The sequence below is a fragment of the Zootoca vivipara genome, chromosome 11 (assembly GCF_963506605.1).
Source record: "Zootoca vivipara chromosome 11, rZooViv1.1, whole genome shotgun sequence".
In the NCBI taxonomy this organism is placed as follows: Eukaryota; Metazoa; Chordata; class Lepidosauria; order Squamata; family Lacertidae; genus Zootoca; species Zootoca vivipara.
In genome coordinates this window covers 34,431,483-34,444,740 of record NC_083286.1, presented here as the reverse complement: position 1 = coordinate 34,444,740, position 13,258 = coordinate 34,431,483, and the positions used below count along the sequence as shown (strand labels likewise).

Sequence of the window (13,258 nt, the reverse complement as noted above, 5' to 3'; positions counted from 1 at the left end):
TAGCATCTTCCAAAATGTTAATAAAAAAGGCAAGAGGGTATCTGTGCAGAGAAGAAAATAAACATCTCCACTATACATATGGCTCTTCCCACACATCACTGGTTCGGTACCGTGATTTGCACAAGCCTTTTTTTCTACAGTACTTCCTAATTTTCACCATTCATGCTGAGGGGCAAGACAGTAGCCAAATCTCATAAGGGAGAGATGCCTTCCTGTGCAAGAGGCCTTGTGACTTACGACACATTAACAATTATATGCAATTTTCTCCCTTTTAAAACCCAGGTTGACTGAGAACGTGGAACGGGAAGGGGAACGTGTCCAATGATTCCACCAAACCTTATCATGATCAGCCAGAAGTAAGAATGGACTCTACATGCATACAGTTGTGCATATGAATGCTCATTAGGCATTAGTGGAAAGTCTTGATAAAATCAAGGTTCCAAATGGCACATAGAGAGTTGGTTCTCACCTTCAGCATGGAGGTCAGATGCAGACTACCTCCCAGGGTCCCCGTCACCCTGGAACATGCAAGAAACTATTTCGTCTCTTACTTGGACACAGTAGTGCTGTCAATCAGAGCAACAGTTCGGGAAAGAAATCTGCGGTCCATTCACCAAAATGAGCAGGGGGGGGCCTCCAAACACAGGGCGGCTGGCTAAGCACATTGCGAAGTGAAGTACATTGCCATCTAAAGAGTTCTCCAGAAGATCCACATTCTAAAATTGCCTAACGGCACCACTAGAAATGAGGGAGAAGTATGGTATATTCCTCTCCACCACCAATTAAAATACCTGATTTTCACTTCCTGAAACTATGCCGGAACTGAATCATAACTATCTTTCAATATTTACACTTCTGATTTTGCAATGCAGTTCCTCCCATCAAAGAAATGTACAAAGGGTACATAATTAGGGGAAAGTGTATGTAAAAATGCAGCTATTTGTAGTGAAAATAACAGACACATTTGCATTTATATGAGGGGAAATTGCTTGCAAAAACACGTATGGAATTGTTAAGATTTGCCCATCCTTATGCAGCACTATTTGGGTCTAGTGCTCACTGAGGTGAAAGACTTCTGCCAAGTCTGTTCCACTGGGATCACATGACTGAATGCTCCTTCACACAAAAACTAGCTTGGGTTCAAAGTATGTGAGATAATGCCTTCCTCTGAGTCAACCTGCATTAAGATCAGTGGAGGAAACTCTCCTGGTAGCCACTGTATTTAATGAGATGCATAGTGTAGGGTCGTGTAGATGAGCCTTTTTGGTGGTGGCTCCGCATCTGTCGAATGGCCTTCTTAACAAGGTGCACCTCACCCTAACTTTATAGTTAGATAAGTGATTTTACTAATGCTGCTAATAATGTTTCTGCAGCTTGGTGCTCATAATGGCAAGGTTTCAGGTTCGATCCCTGTATAGGACAGCTGAATATTCCTGTATTGCAGGGCGTTGGACTAGATGATCCTCAGGGTCCCTTCCAACTCAACAATTCTACGATTCTATGATTAAAATTATTTAAACATTTTGCTTATAATGTATTATATTTCATATTATCTTATTTTTGTAAACTGCCCTGTAACCGTTTTTAGTGAAGGGCAGTGTAGAAATCTCTGATAAATAAATAAAATACTAGTTTTCTATGTGCATGGAATTTAATTGCTACAGAGACACATTCAGTCACATGATCCCTCCCCACCTGTAGTCTTTAATGATATAACCCACGTGTAATTCACAGACTGACATGCTTGACCCTGTTTTATTGCATGCTTTTGGGAAAAAAGTATTATGGCTGCGTTCTTTTTTTACTCCCCATTTATTTAGAAAAGTAGGTCTCTGGACCAAGTCTTTGGCTGGCACAAAAATAAATGGGGTCCTACTGGCTATAAGCCTGGCAATGATCTGCCTTTTTAATCTTTCACTGCTAAACAGATGGAATGTTTTTGGTTTTTTAAAAGAAACTATTAAAATATCACTGTTTATAAAGGAATATTGGCTTTTGATGTGGATTCAAAACTCTGTTAACTTGTTATTTTAATCACACAACTGAACATTGCTGGATAGTTTTATTTATTTCAAGCTGTGGCTTCTCAGCTGGAGACGAAGCTCTCTTTTTTTATTATTAGAAATTGTTAATAAGTGAGTAATAATGCATCGGACTCTTGCCATCCCACTGCATTCCTGAAAACCCATCTCCCATTTCATCTCCTCCACAGTCAGCTTCTAGGTTCGTGAGTGACAGAACGTTTTTCTCCCTCTGCTGGCCAAATTGCATTAGGAACTCTTATTATACCCAATAGCCAAACAGCACATTGGGGTAGATACTAGGGTCACGCACAGTGTGTGTGTTTTTTCAGCCAGAACTCAGGTGGGCACCATTGCCATTCTAAGAGAACAAAGGAGGCATTCATGCTAAGCTCCGGCACCTCTTTTTCTAGAAAAACAGCACTGGTCATGCACATATGTTACGCTGCACTGCGAACATGCATATGTAGTGGGGGAGCAGCACTGATCTGCTGGCCCTGCTCCCAGCCTAAACACATTCAGCATAATTTGCGTAAGGGCATGATCAAGGAATTCTGCTTTTGGCAGAGTTCTCTGTTGTGGAGATTCACGGTCTCATTCTCCTTATGTGCATTCAGCATACACACTTATAAGCCATGTGCAATCCCAAGGTGACAGCCTCCCTGTGTCACGTTCTCCTCTCTTTACCTAACAAATGTGGCTTCGCTTACCCATCACACTGTCAAGCCCTCTGGCAGCATCAGCAGCTAATGATGTGGCGCAGGGCCTGGGAAATGTACAGCGTGAAGATATCACATCACGGGCAAGAGGCAGGGGAGGGGGAGGGAAACCACACATTCCAGGGGAGAGGGAAGAAAGTGCAAAACAGGTGTGTAATTTTCAAGTCATTCCCTGTCTCTCCCGCAATGTGCAGTTTGGCCCCAAGGCTGTGTAGGGACCATTATTTCTGCAGAGCATTGGAAGCAACTTGCCTCTTGCCGTTACCATGACAACAGCCCCCCATCCTGATTCAGTAACTTAACAATCGTACAAAAGCAAGCGAGGAAGGTGGGAGCCTTGCTGCAGCTAGAACAAAATGCAGCTAAAAATGGGAATCCCAGAAAAGGGATTAGATATACAGTACAAGCTAAAAGCTTGGGGGGGGGTGCAAGGTAGCGTGAGAAAAGAAAAGGCAGTACATCTAAATGTCAAATCATTATTTCCTGAATTGTCCTGGAAAGGGGCCAGTAAGGTCCAAAGCATGTGGGAATGATAAATATGTTTTCAGCTTTGCTTTTTTTTTGCCACTACTTCCAGGACAGTTGTGGCAGGCTAGTTGCAATGGGGGAGACAGGAGAGGTGTGTCTGTGCGCTAGAAAAGGGAGTGCCTTAATCAAACAAAAATGAATGAAAATGAATTATATGTTCTTGGAATGGAAGGGCATTGCCGTGGACACAGTCATAGCACAGTGCGGAGTGACTTGATGATTAGAGAGCACAGAATTTGGACAGCATTCCAGATGCAAATGTTGCGTATTTTCTATGGGATCTAGAAAAGATCCTTGAAAAGAAATAAAAAATAAATTGTTTGAGGGTCTCTGTTTCCCATACAATGCTTGCTGTGGATTTTGATGCCACTAACATTTGGAGGTGACCTGCAATTAAACCCCATAGCAATTGTTAAAGAGAAATTTACCAGAGGCTAGGCCCAAACCAATCTTTCCGCAATGAGCAGATTACAAACGGCTCTTCGGGGAATTTGGAAATAGGTGGGGGTTTTTAAAGAAAATGTGTGTTTCATCCGCACAATGAACACCAGCAACAGCAATTTAAGTGTTCCTTGAAACCCTGCTCTGCTGTGACGTGACTCACCTTTGGCCTCACCTTCATATGGGATACTACCCACCAGCTGGCTTTTTCCTACTTCCCCAAATTCATTAAGTATGACCCCCGTCCATTAAACTGCCTTTATATTAAGCTTTGAAGTTTTGGCTGTGCAATCACACGCATGCACATGGTCCAATTGCTATTCTTCTAACAATGAACACATGTTTTATTGGCTCGCTTCATTTCCAGCTCATTAAACACAGCTGGGCTTCAATAAGGGATAACAGTAATAATAAAGGAAGGAACTGTGGAATGTTTAAATGTATCTCTATACATTTATCACAGGGTGGGGGGTTGCTTTCCATACCATGGGATGCCCTGCTGATCACAATACCTACCCAGCACATAAACTTTTCTGAGTCTGTGCATTAAAGCAGAAAAAATAAAGAAGACAGAGAACTCAACCCCCTGATCTGAAATCACAAGTGTTGACTAACTCTGCAGCCACAGACGTTGTTCACGCTGCCCTGTATCTCAACATTCCAACTTATGGCAGAGCTGTCCTTGCCTGGAATTGGGGCAGTTGAAAAGGATTGGGTTTTATTTCTCAGTAGTAGAACCTAAATCACTGCCATGGTAACACAACAACCCTTAGATCATAGTTTCTCCCAACAATATGCATAAATCCTCTAGCCTTCCATCGTTAAATCTGAAGAGGAAATCCTAAAACAAGTAGGGGCCATGAGGAAACACATGCCATGACACAACAACATCTCTCCACTGCTACCTTCCTGGCACTGAACCAGAAGACCTGAAGGGGGCATTCGGCCAAGCCCATCTAGAAATCTTCCCACGATCAGAAACCCTGCATTCCCTATAGGTTTGAGTCCAATAGTTACACATTTAAAGGGATTTAATCACACAAATTTAAAGGGATTTAATCTAACTAACGCGGGTGGCACTGTGGGTTAAACCACAGTCTAGGGCTTGCCGATCAGAAGGTCAGCAGTTCGCGATGGGGTGAGCTCCCATTGCTCGGTCCCAGCTCCTGCCAACGTAGCAGTTCGAAAGCATGTCAAAGTGCAAGTAGGTAAACAGCGGGAAGGTAAATGGTGTTTCCATGTGCTGCTCTGGTTCGGCAGAAGCGGCTTTGTCATGCTGGCCACATGACCTTGAAGCTGTACGCCGGCTCCCTCAGCCAATAATGAGAGATGAGCACCGCAACCCCAGAGTCGGTCACGACTGGAACTAATGGTCAGGGGTCCCTTTACCCTTTACCTTTAATCACACTGGGTTACATCTAACTAAGTTCTATTCAAAGTAGACCCACTAAAATAAATGAAGCTGATTTCAATACTCTTTGCAGAACTAATATTTGATAGAGCCCAAAGTCTGTGCAAATGCAGAATTGCTGGCTTGCACCAAAATCCCATTATTCCAGTATCTCCATGAGTCTCCAATTATTCCAGCACAGTCAAAGCCAACAGGAGGCTCACAAGCAAGAGATCGCCAGGGCAGGAGCCACTCAGGGAAGATTTCAGGTCAAGGTTGAGATATGGTTGCTGCTGATATTGGTCCAGGTTTTACGAATGCTAATTTTTCACTACTGTTTTCACTACTTATTTATTGAATGGCTGGCTGTTTAACACTGAGTCTTTTTTTAGCCAGCCATTTTTAGTGGTGGTATTTTGTACCATTTTTTATGGCACGTTTGTTTGTGCTGCTCCTGTTTTTTTTATGTTTTTATATGGATTTTATTATTTTAGTGAAAAATTAAGTTGGGATTCTCCAATTATGGAAGTAACTCATAAATGTTACGACACACATACATACCCCAAATGTCAGCAATAGTACAACTTTCTCAGAAGTTACAATAAAAAGTGTTCTAAGTTTAATGAGGGGAACCCTCAACCTATGGTCTTCAAACCACTCCAGAGTGAGTTATTGAGGTCAGTGTGGCTATCGTAAAATAAGGTTGTTCAGGACTCCAGCCAAATAGTAAAATGTACTGAAGTCAACAGGATTGCACCCAAGTTCCTTATTGTATACTGAAAACAATAGGATATTTCCTGGAATATCCTAAAATACTAACATAAATAATTGAAACTGAACGGTATTTTTTAAAAACGAGCTAAGTACATTTTGTGACTAAGTATCATGGTTTTATTATTACATTGTGCCTACTTGCTATTTTCTAAATTTTCATAGTCCACAAAGGGTTTCCCCAGCCATTAGGATGAATTATTTATTCACCGTATATCTGTTCCAAGTTCTAAAGTGCATTATGAAGTGTGCATAAAACTTTGATAAACTATTAAAAGAAAGCTACGGATACTACTCCCATTAAAAGGTGTAATATCTGAGAAACCAGTTTCCACCGTATCTTTCTATCCCAATAATTTGCATTTTTACAGCTTGCTTCCGACATTCTCTCTAGCTTTCCCATAAGATGAGTCTTATTTTCACTGATTGTGAAACTTTTTATGATTAAAACAATTAACTAAAAGACAAAATCGGGTGGTTAAAGCAGATCCAGAAAGATCTAGAACAGGCCAACCGGCAAATTGAGTCCTTATCAAACTTTATTGAAGACATGGCCAAAAAAAAAGCTCAATATTTCACCCATTGTTTTCAACAGTTACGTAATAGAGGTTCTCAGGCAATCTCTTACCAGGCATTGAACAGATTTAGATCCACTGTAGCAACAGCTTCAAACCATGCCCTATGAAATTGGTCATCTAGGGCCTAGAGCCAACCACCTACATACAAATACCACTCAATTTCTATTTTGAGTTTACACGCAAGAAAAACAGCAATTGAAATCCCAGTGCTGGGAATATTCAGAGCAACTTTCACTGGTGTTATCAATGAAACCTAGCAGGCATATTCTGCAGGCTCAGAAGGTATTCATTATTTAGCATTGGACTAGAGACCTCAGTGCCGACCGACACTTCATAACACTTTGTTTAAGGGACTCAGGAAGGATGAAATCAGTGGAGCAATTGCCCAGCAACACAGGACACTGGGGATTGTCTGTCTGTTATATTCAAAACAGTGCAGCAAGTCTAACCTTAAAAACCTAAAAAATAATGGTAATCACACCCTCGAGTTATGTAACTTTCATATTACTACAGAAACTACAGCTTTACCTATGGCATTGTCCAATAAGTAAGGGCTATTTTGCATGTACGCGTTTGGAAATTTAAGTGACGGTCTACCACAGATGCAATGCCAAAGAACTTTCATATCTACCCTGATGTATCTACAGTGGTACCTCGGTCTACGAACAGCCTAGTTCACGAACTATTTGGAACATGAACACTTCAAAACTGAAAGAAGGTGTTCGGGTTAGCGAACTTTTTTTTGGAACCCAAACGTACTCCGTTTGGGGGTGCACTTCCATTTTGAGTGCCACACTTCCGTTGTCCGGCAGAAGAGAAGGGGGTCATCATGGCGTTTCCCACAGCTGCAAGGGAGGGAAGCTGCGCATCCGCAAACCAGCAGGCGCACAACTCCCCCCCCCATGCAGCTGCAGGAGGCACACGCTCTAGGGAGCATTTCCCACATGGGGGGGGGAATCTGTGTGGATCCCAGTTCAGATACTGATTGATTGATTGATTGATTGATTGACTGCGGAAATGGATAAAAGCACCCCATCCAAACAATGACTATCATCAGTGCAGGTAAGAAAAAAATTTCATTTTCATTTTTATCATCTACAATACTGTTTTATTTATTTTATAGTACACAGATTTCATTTTATGGATCAATGGTCTCATTAGAGAGTAAAATTCATGTTAAATTGTTGTTTTAGGGGTTCTTTTAAAAAGTCTGGAACGGATTGATCCATTTTGCATTACTTTCTATGGGAAAGCGCACCTTGGTTTAAGAACACTTTGGTTAAGAACAGACTTCCGGAATGGATTAAGTTTGTAAACCAAGGTACTACTGTACTCTCCATTTACATGCTCAGGAACTAGTCATCAAGATTAGAGAATTTGCTGTGTGTTGTGAACTGGGAAACATAGAAAGTTAACCTAGGAATTTTAAAGGGGGGGGGTCGTTCTTTAGTAAATTTTCTAGAACTATGCATGCCTCTTTCCTGTGCTGTGAACCTTCCACAAAACACAGCTGATTAAGTAGCCTAGTTTTATTAGTTCTGTGGCAAAGAACAGTTCTGAAATGATCACAGGATAAAATCCTTCATCTTGGTCGTGTTATTTTTGTTGAAGATTATAATATAACCAGATATATCAAGCATGCCAATCGATTCACCCATAATTTAATAAAACCCAGAAGTGTGAAAGGAAGGGCTAAGCTAAGTTCACATGATTCATATTTTTCTGGGTGATTTTTAAAATATGTAGACTAAAATCTGCAATGTAAGAAAATCTGAGGGGAAATGAATAATTTCTACGTGCACCCACATGGCTCTTCGATATAATGTGATCTTAACAAATGTACATGGTTTTAATACATTAAAATATAGGGTTACCTTTGTCTCTTCAGCCTAAAGGGCAATTAATGATTCCCTCTGAAATACTGACATCATCAAAACTGCTGTTGTAAATGCACTTGAGGCAGCTTTGTCTCATTGTGCTGTTTTTTGTGGGGGTTTTTAAGTTAATAGTTCATACCACATCAATAAGTCATACATTTTGCAAACACCTAAATGGCTGCTATGGTAAAGAGGCCAGAAAGCATTTTAAAAACCACAGTATGATCATTCAGCCCCTTTCCGTCCAGGAGAAACAAGATACTACTTTAACTTTCTTTCTTAGTCCCTTTCTTTTTTAAAAATAATATTTTAGAAGCCTTTAGAAAATGGAAGTTAAAATTGCACAGGAAATCCTCTATTTACATAAGCCAAGTCTATGCAGCTAACATGTCGCTCAGTACCATAATGATAAAAGCTGCATAATATTGCTTCATCCACTGAGGCTAACCTGAATGACTAAAGGAAGGATTTTCAACGAGGATTAGCATGAGAAGCAGGATACGCTACAAATTAACACCCTATAGAAATAGTTTTGCTGGTTGAAATATTCCCAGTGCATATGACTATAATGTTTCCGCACATTGGGACTGAAATGACATATGATTTAATTCATTTTGCCATCTGTCTTAAACAAACAGGGATGTTATTCCCCAAGATATGTTTCCCCCTGATTCATTTCCACTAAGAATCCTGGAATTGATGCTTTATTACAGCTGAACATGACACATTGTATTCTGAGGTCTGAGACGTGGCTCAGATTTACCATCACCGATAAATAATACAGAGATGCTTCCACAGTGCTCTCTCTGTGTATGTGCAGCACAAACACCTGCTCTTTAGACAGCATGTTTACCTGCAAATTTTAGTACTGTTCAATTAAATGCATAGACAGAAAGACATACTCCCAGGGGATGCATACAACAAAGTTGCCCTTTCAGTGCAAGAAATTCTGCCTGTGCAATGGGACCTTCTCCCTGCTCTCTTCATATGTTCCCCAATCTGCTGGGTCCCCCACAGAACAGATTAGGGGGGTGCAAGGAGAGGAGAGGATGCTCCATTGTGTAGGCAGCAGATATCCTGGTACTAATGGGGACAACTTTGTTGGGTACAACTCCAGATGTTTTGAACTGAAATATGCATAAGCCCCAGAAAGCATGGATGATGAGAGCTGTAGTCCAAAATATCTGGAGAGTACGTTGGTTGGTGAAAGCTGCTTCAAGCTGCACCACATTGGCTGGAAAAGGTGGGATCACGTTAACATTAGCTGTGCAGCAATGCACAAATGACCTGTACAGTTTTGCTTTGCCACAGCAGCTACATGCCGCCCCAACCACAGGACTGCTGGCGTAACCGCAATCCCATGGATTGCAAAATTTCTGGGCTGGGACTGGCACAACCTTGTCTTGCAAGTCCATTTCCCTGGTTTGAAATTGCATCTCAGAATCATTTCCCCCATTTCCTGTTGTTCTAGGTCAGCAGCACTAGAAGATACAAGAAAAATGCAGCAGAGGACAAACTGCACAATCCCAGAAATTAAAAAGCATGTCACGGGATACTGGGAGATGCATGGATTTACCGTGTTTCCCCCTTTTTAAGACACCGTCTTATTACTTTTTTTTCTCAAAAAACCACAGGGTGGCTTATTTTTGGTGGGATGTCTTACTGGTACCGGTATTTTTATTACGAGTCTGAGGGAAGGGAGGTGTGTGCGTCCCTGGTGCAGCCCTCTCTCCCCGGCCCTGGGATGTTCGCGAAGGGCTGCTCTCTCTCTCCTCCAAGGTGGGGACTCACTTAATAGCAATCTGCTACACTGGAGCTTCTTAAATCTAAACCAGCTCGCAAACAGCGAAGGAAAAAGTCCTTAATAAATAAATAAAAGTCCCCAAGGCAAGGACTGCGATCCAGACTACTTACAAATCCTTAAAGGGGCAGCTCCACAGACAACCAAGCAGCATAAGGTAGAAAGAAAACTGCAGCAGGATTTTTAAAAGGCTGCTTTATGCCCGGTAAAAGCAATGAGACAACAATCAGACACGGGAGATTCCCGTTAAGAGGAAATCAACGTGCATTGAATGGAAGGGAATTTAGGGAAAGGTGGGGGGAAGCGAGAGGTGGGCTGTGTGTGTGTGTGTGTGTGTGTGTGTGAGAGAGAGAGAGAGAGAGAGAGAGAGAGAGAGAGAGAGAGAGAGAGAGAGAGAGAGAGAGAGAGACACGCAGGGGGGGGGAGAGAGACAGACGCGCGCACGGAGGTCTCTCCCTAAAAGGGAAAACAGCCTTTGCATTCTTCAATCGCCCCTCTTTTCTTCCTCGTGCCTTCATCTCCTCCCCACCCCACTTTTCTCCCCTTCACCAAGTAGAGCTTACACAGCTTGGCTAAAAAAATTATTTTTGGATCTTTTTATTTAAAAAAATGCTCTCAGAAACGGGGAAGAGAAATCACAAGGCTTCGGCAGCCAGCAGCTACGGCTGTTCGGTGCATTTTTACAAGCTTTTAAAGGAAATACGTGTCTGTGGAGCGACAGCAAAATGGGGAGAGATTTTTAAGGGGGGAGTTGGCTGGCAGGAGGGGGGTTATTGCTAGTGGGTGAAGGGTCTATCAGTATGTCTTATTTTCGGGGTATGGCTTGTATCGCGCAATTGCTTAGAAATCCTGCTATGGCTTATATAATGACTACGTCTTAAAAAAGGGGAAACACGGTAGTAGCATACATTTTTAAAAGGAAGTCTACAAGGAATTAGATGTCTCGTTTGAAAAGATGCCTACATGGGGACAGAGCTCTCTTTCAGCCCAAATTGCCTTATTCATTTTTACAAAACAAATTGTATGAATTCTGTATGAATTCTTCTGTTAAGGGTAGCCCTATTTAAATAGCTTCCATTCCCTTTCAGCACTGCAGACCTCAACTCAGCTTCAGAAAGCTGCACAACCAACAGATGGAGAACTTCTTAGGCATTTCAACACAGTGTTTATGTAATTCTGAAAATCCAGTTTATACTACATTAATAATAATAATTATTATTATTTATTTATTTATACCCCACCCTCCCCAGTCAAAACCGGGCTCAGGGCAGCTAACACCAATAAAATTACAATAAGACATAAAAGAAAAGAAAAGAATTAATTAAAATACAACTTTAATATTTAAAATACAGCCTCATTTTAAGTAGTCCATAAATCAAAACCATGAGGGAGGAAAACACAGGGGTCAGACTGAATCCAACCCAAAGGCCAGGCGGAACAGCTCTGTCTTGCAGGCCCTGCGGAAAGATGACAAATCCCACAGGGCCCTGGTCTCCTGTGAAATAGCGTTCCACCAAGTCGGGGCTAGTACTGAAAAGTCCCTGGCCCTAGTCGAGACCAATCTAACCACCTTAGGGCTCAGAATCTCCAGAATGTTGTTATTTGTGGACCTTAAGGTCCTCCGCAGGGCATACCAGGAGAGGCGGTCCCGTAGGTACAAGGGTCCTAAGCCACATAGGGCTTTAAAGGTCAAAACCAGCACCTTAAACCTGATCCTGTACTCCACCGGGAGCCAGTGCAGCTGGTAAAGCACTGGATGAATGTGATCCCGTGGCAAGGACCCATAAAGCATTTCTAAAACCCATACTTCACAATAAACTATCTCTCTTAAGCTTTCTGTTCAAACACCATAGCAAGATGCTGAATACCAATAAATGTTAAAGTTGTTCATTTGGCAATCTAAAAGTACCAATTTCCATTATGTTTTTAACTATGCATGTGATTCATTTTCAGCCCATGTCTGGGCTAAATATCTGGTTACTGCACTGAGCATTCAGCCAGACGTGTCAATTGAATAGAACTTATTCTGTTTTCAAGGCACATTGATATAAGCTTTCGTTTCCTTCCTTTTTCTAATTATCCAAAGTGGTTGTTAATTTATCTGCACAAGAGAAGACAATGATTAGCCTCGCATGAATGTAATCTCCTTTCATTCATTTTCTGTCCTCCTCTTAAGTTGACTGACATGCCCTTTCAGCAAAGCGTGTAATATCTAGTATTCCACTTTGCAGTTGTGGGAACTTGCCCCAAGGCCCTTCGTAAAGTTTCTGTACCAAAAACCACAATTTGCCATGCAGTCAACAACTAATTTACTTTTCTTTAATCACTCGATTAAGTACTCCACAGTCACAATCCGAATTCTTCTTATGCATATTGAACGGCTTTCTCCCTTTTACCCACAAACAGCAACCAGATACTTCTTAAATTTGATGGGAGTTTGAAGTTCATATGAAACACTGCTCTACACACAGCTACAACCTCACACCTTCAAAGCAGCCTGCTATTAAATTACATTGCTACACCCACGCCACCCACCCTCTGAATCCAGGGGCCAAGCATTGCCCTACAAGGACCTTCAAGTGCTGGTCCTTAGTATATTTCTCACTTTGGGTGAAAAGAGTCCTGAGTTCATGCTTCTCTCAGCAGCCATAATAGGCAGAAGCTCAACATAAGTAGGTTAAGTGGGGAGTCTCAGGATTTTTCAATCTGCACCAGACCACAGAACATTTGGAATATTGTTTTTTTGTCTAATGTCGCTCACCAGATATAGCTAATTAAATGATCACTTACAATTGTTACAATCATCTGTGTGACCTGCGCTGAAGGAGAGAGTATGATGGCAGAGTCTACTGGATTTTGAGGGATCACCCGTGAATGCTTGTTGGGAAGAAATGTCCATGTTGAGCTTGACCTGGTTTTCAGGAGTCCTTGATAAATCTGAATTTGGCAGGTTCACGCCACGCACACTGTCCTGGCAAACTAGAGATGAGTTCGATCTGTTGAGGCGGTTCAATGACATCTGTACTATGGCTTCATTTATGAAGACTGAATTCTCACCACAAAAACAGTCCGACTGGTTGTGCCCCATGATCTGTGCAAAGAAAATAAAAAGGGAAATCTAAGCAGCTCAAA

General features: G+C 41.7%; 1 protein-coding gene across 4 annotated transcripts in view; it reads right to left on the bottom strand.

Moving 5' to 3' along the window:
* ARHGEF28 (Rho guanine nucleotide exchange factor 28) overlaps nt 1–13,258 on the bottom strand; it is a 143,415-nt gene that overhangs the window by 14,545 nt on the left and 115,612 nt on the right. For all 4 annotated transcript variants that reach the window (XM_035099489.2, XM_060280226.1, XM_060280227.1 and 1 more), the window contains one exon: nt 12,917–13,217. In XM_035099489.2, coding sequence (XP_034955380.2) covers nt 12,917–13,217 — 301 coding nt within the window. The remainder of the gene's footprint in view (nt 1–12,916; nt 13,218–13,258) is intronic.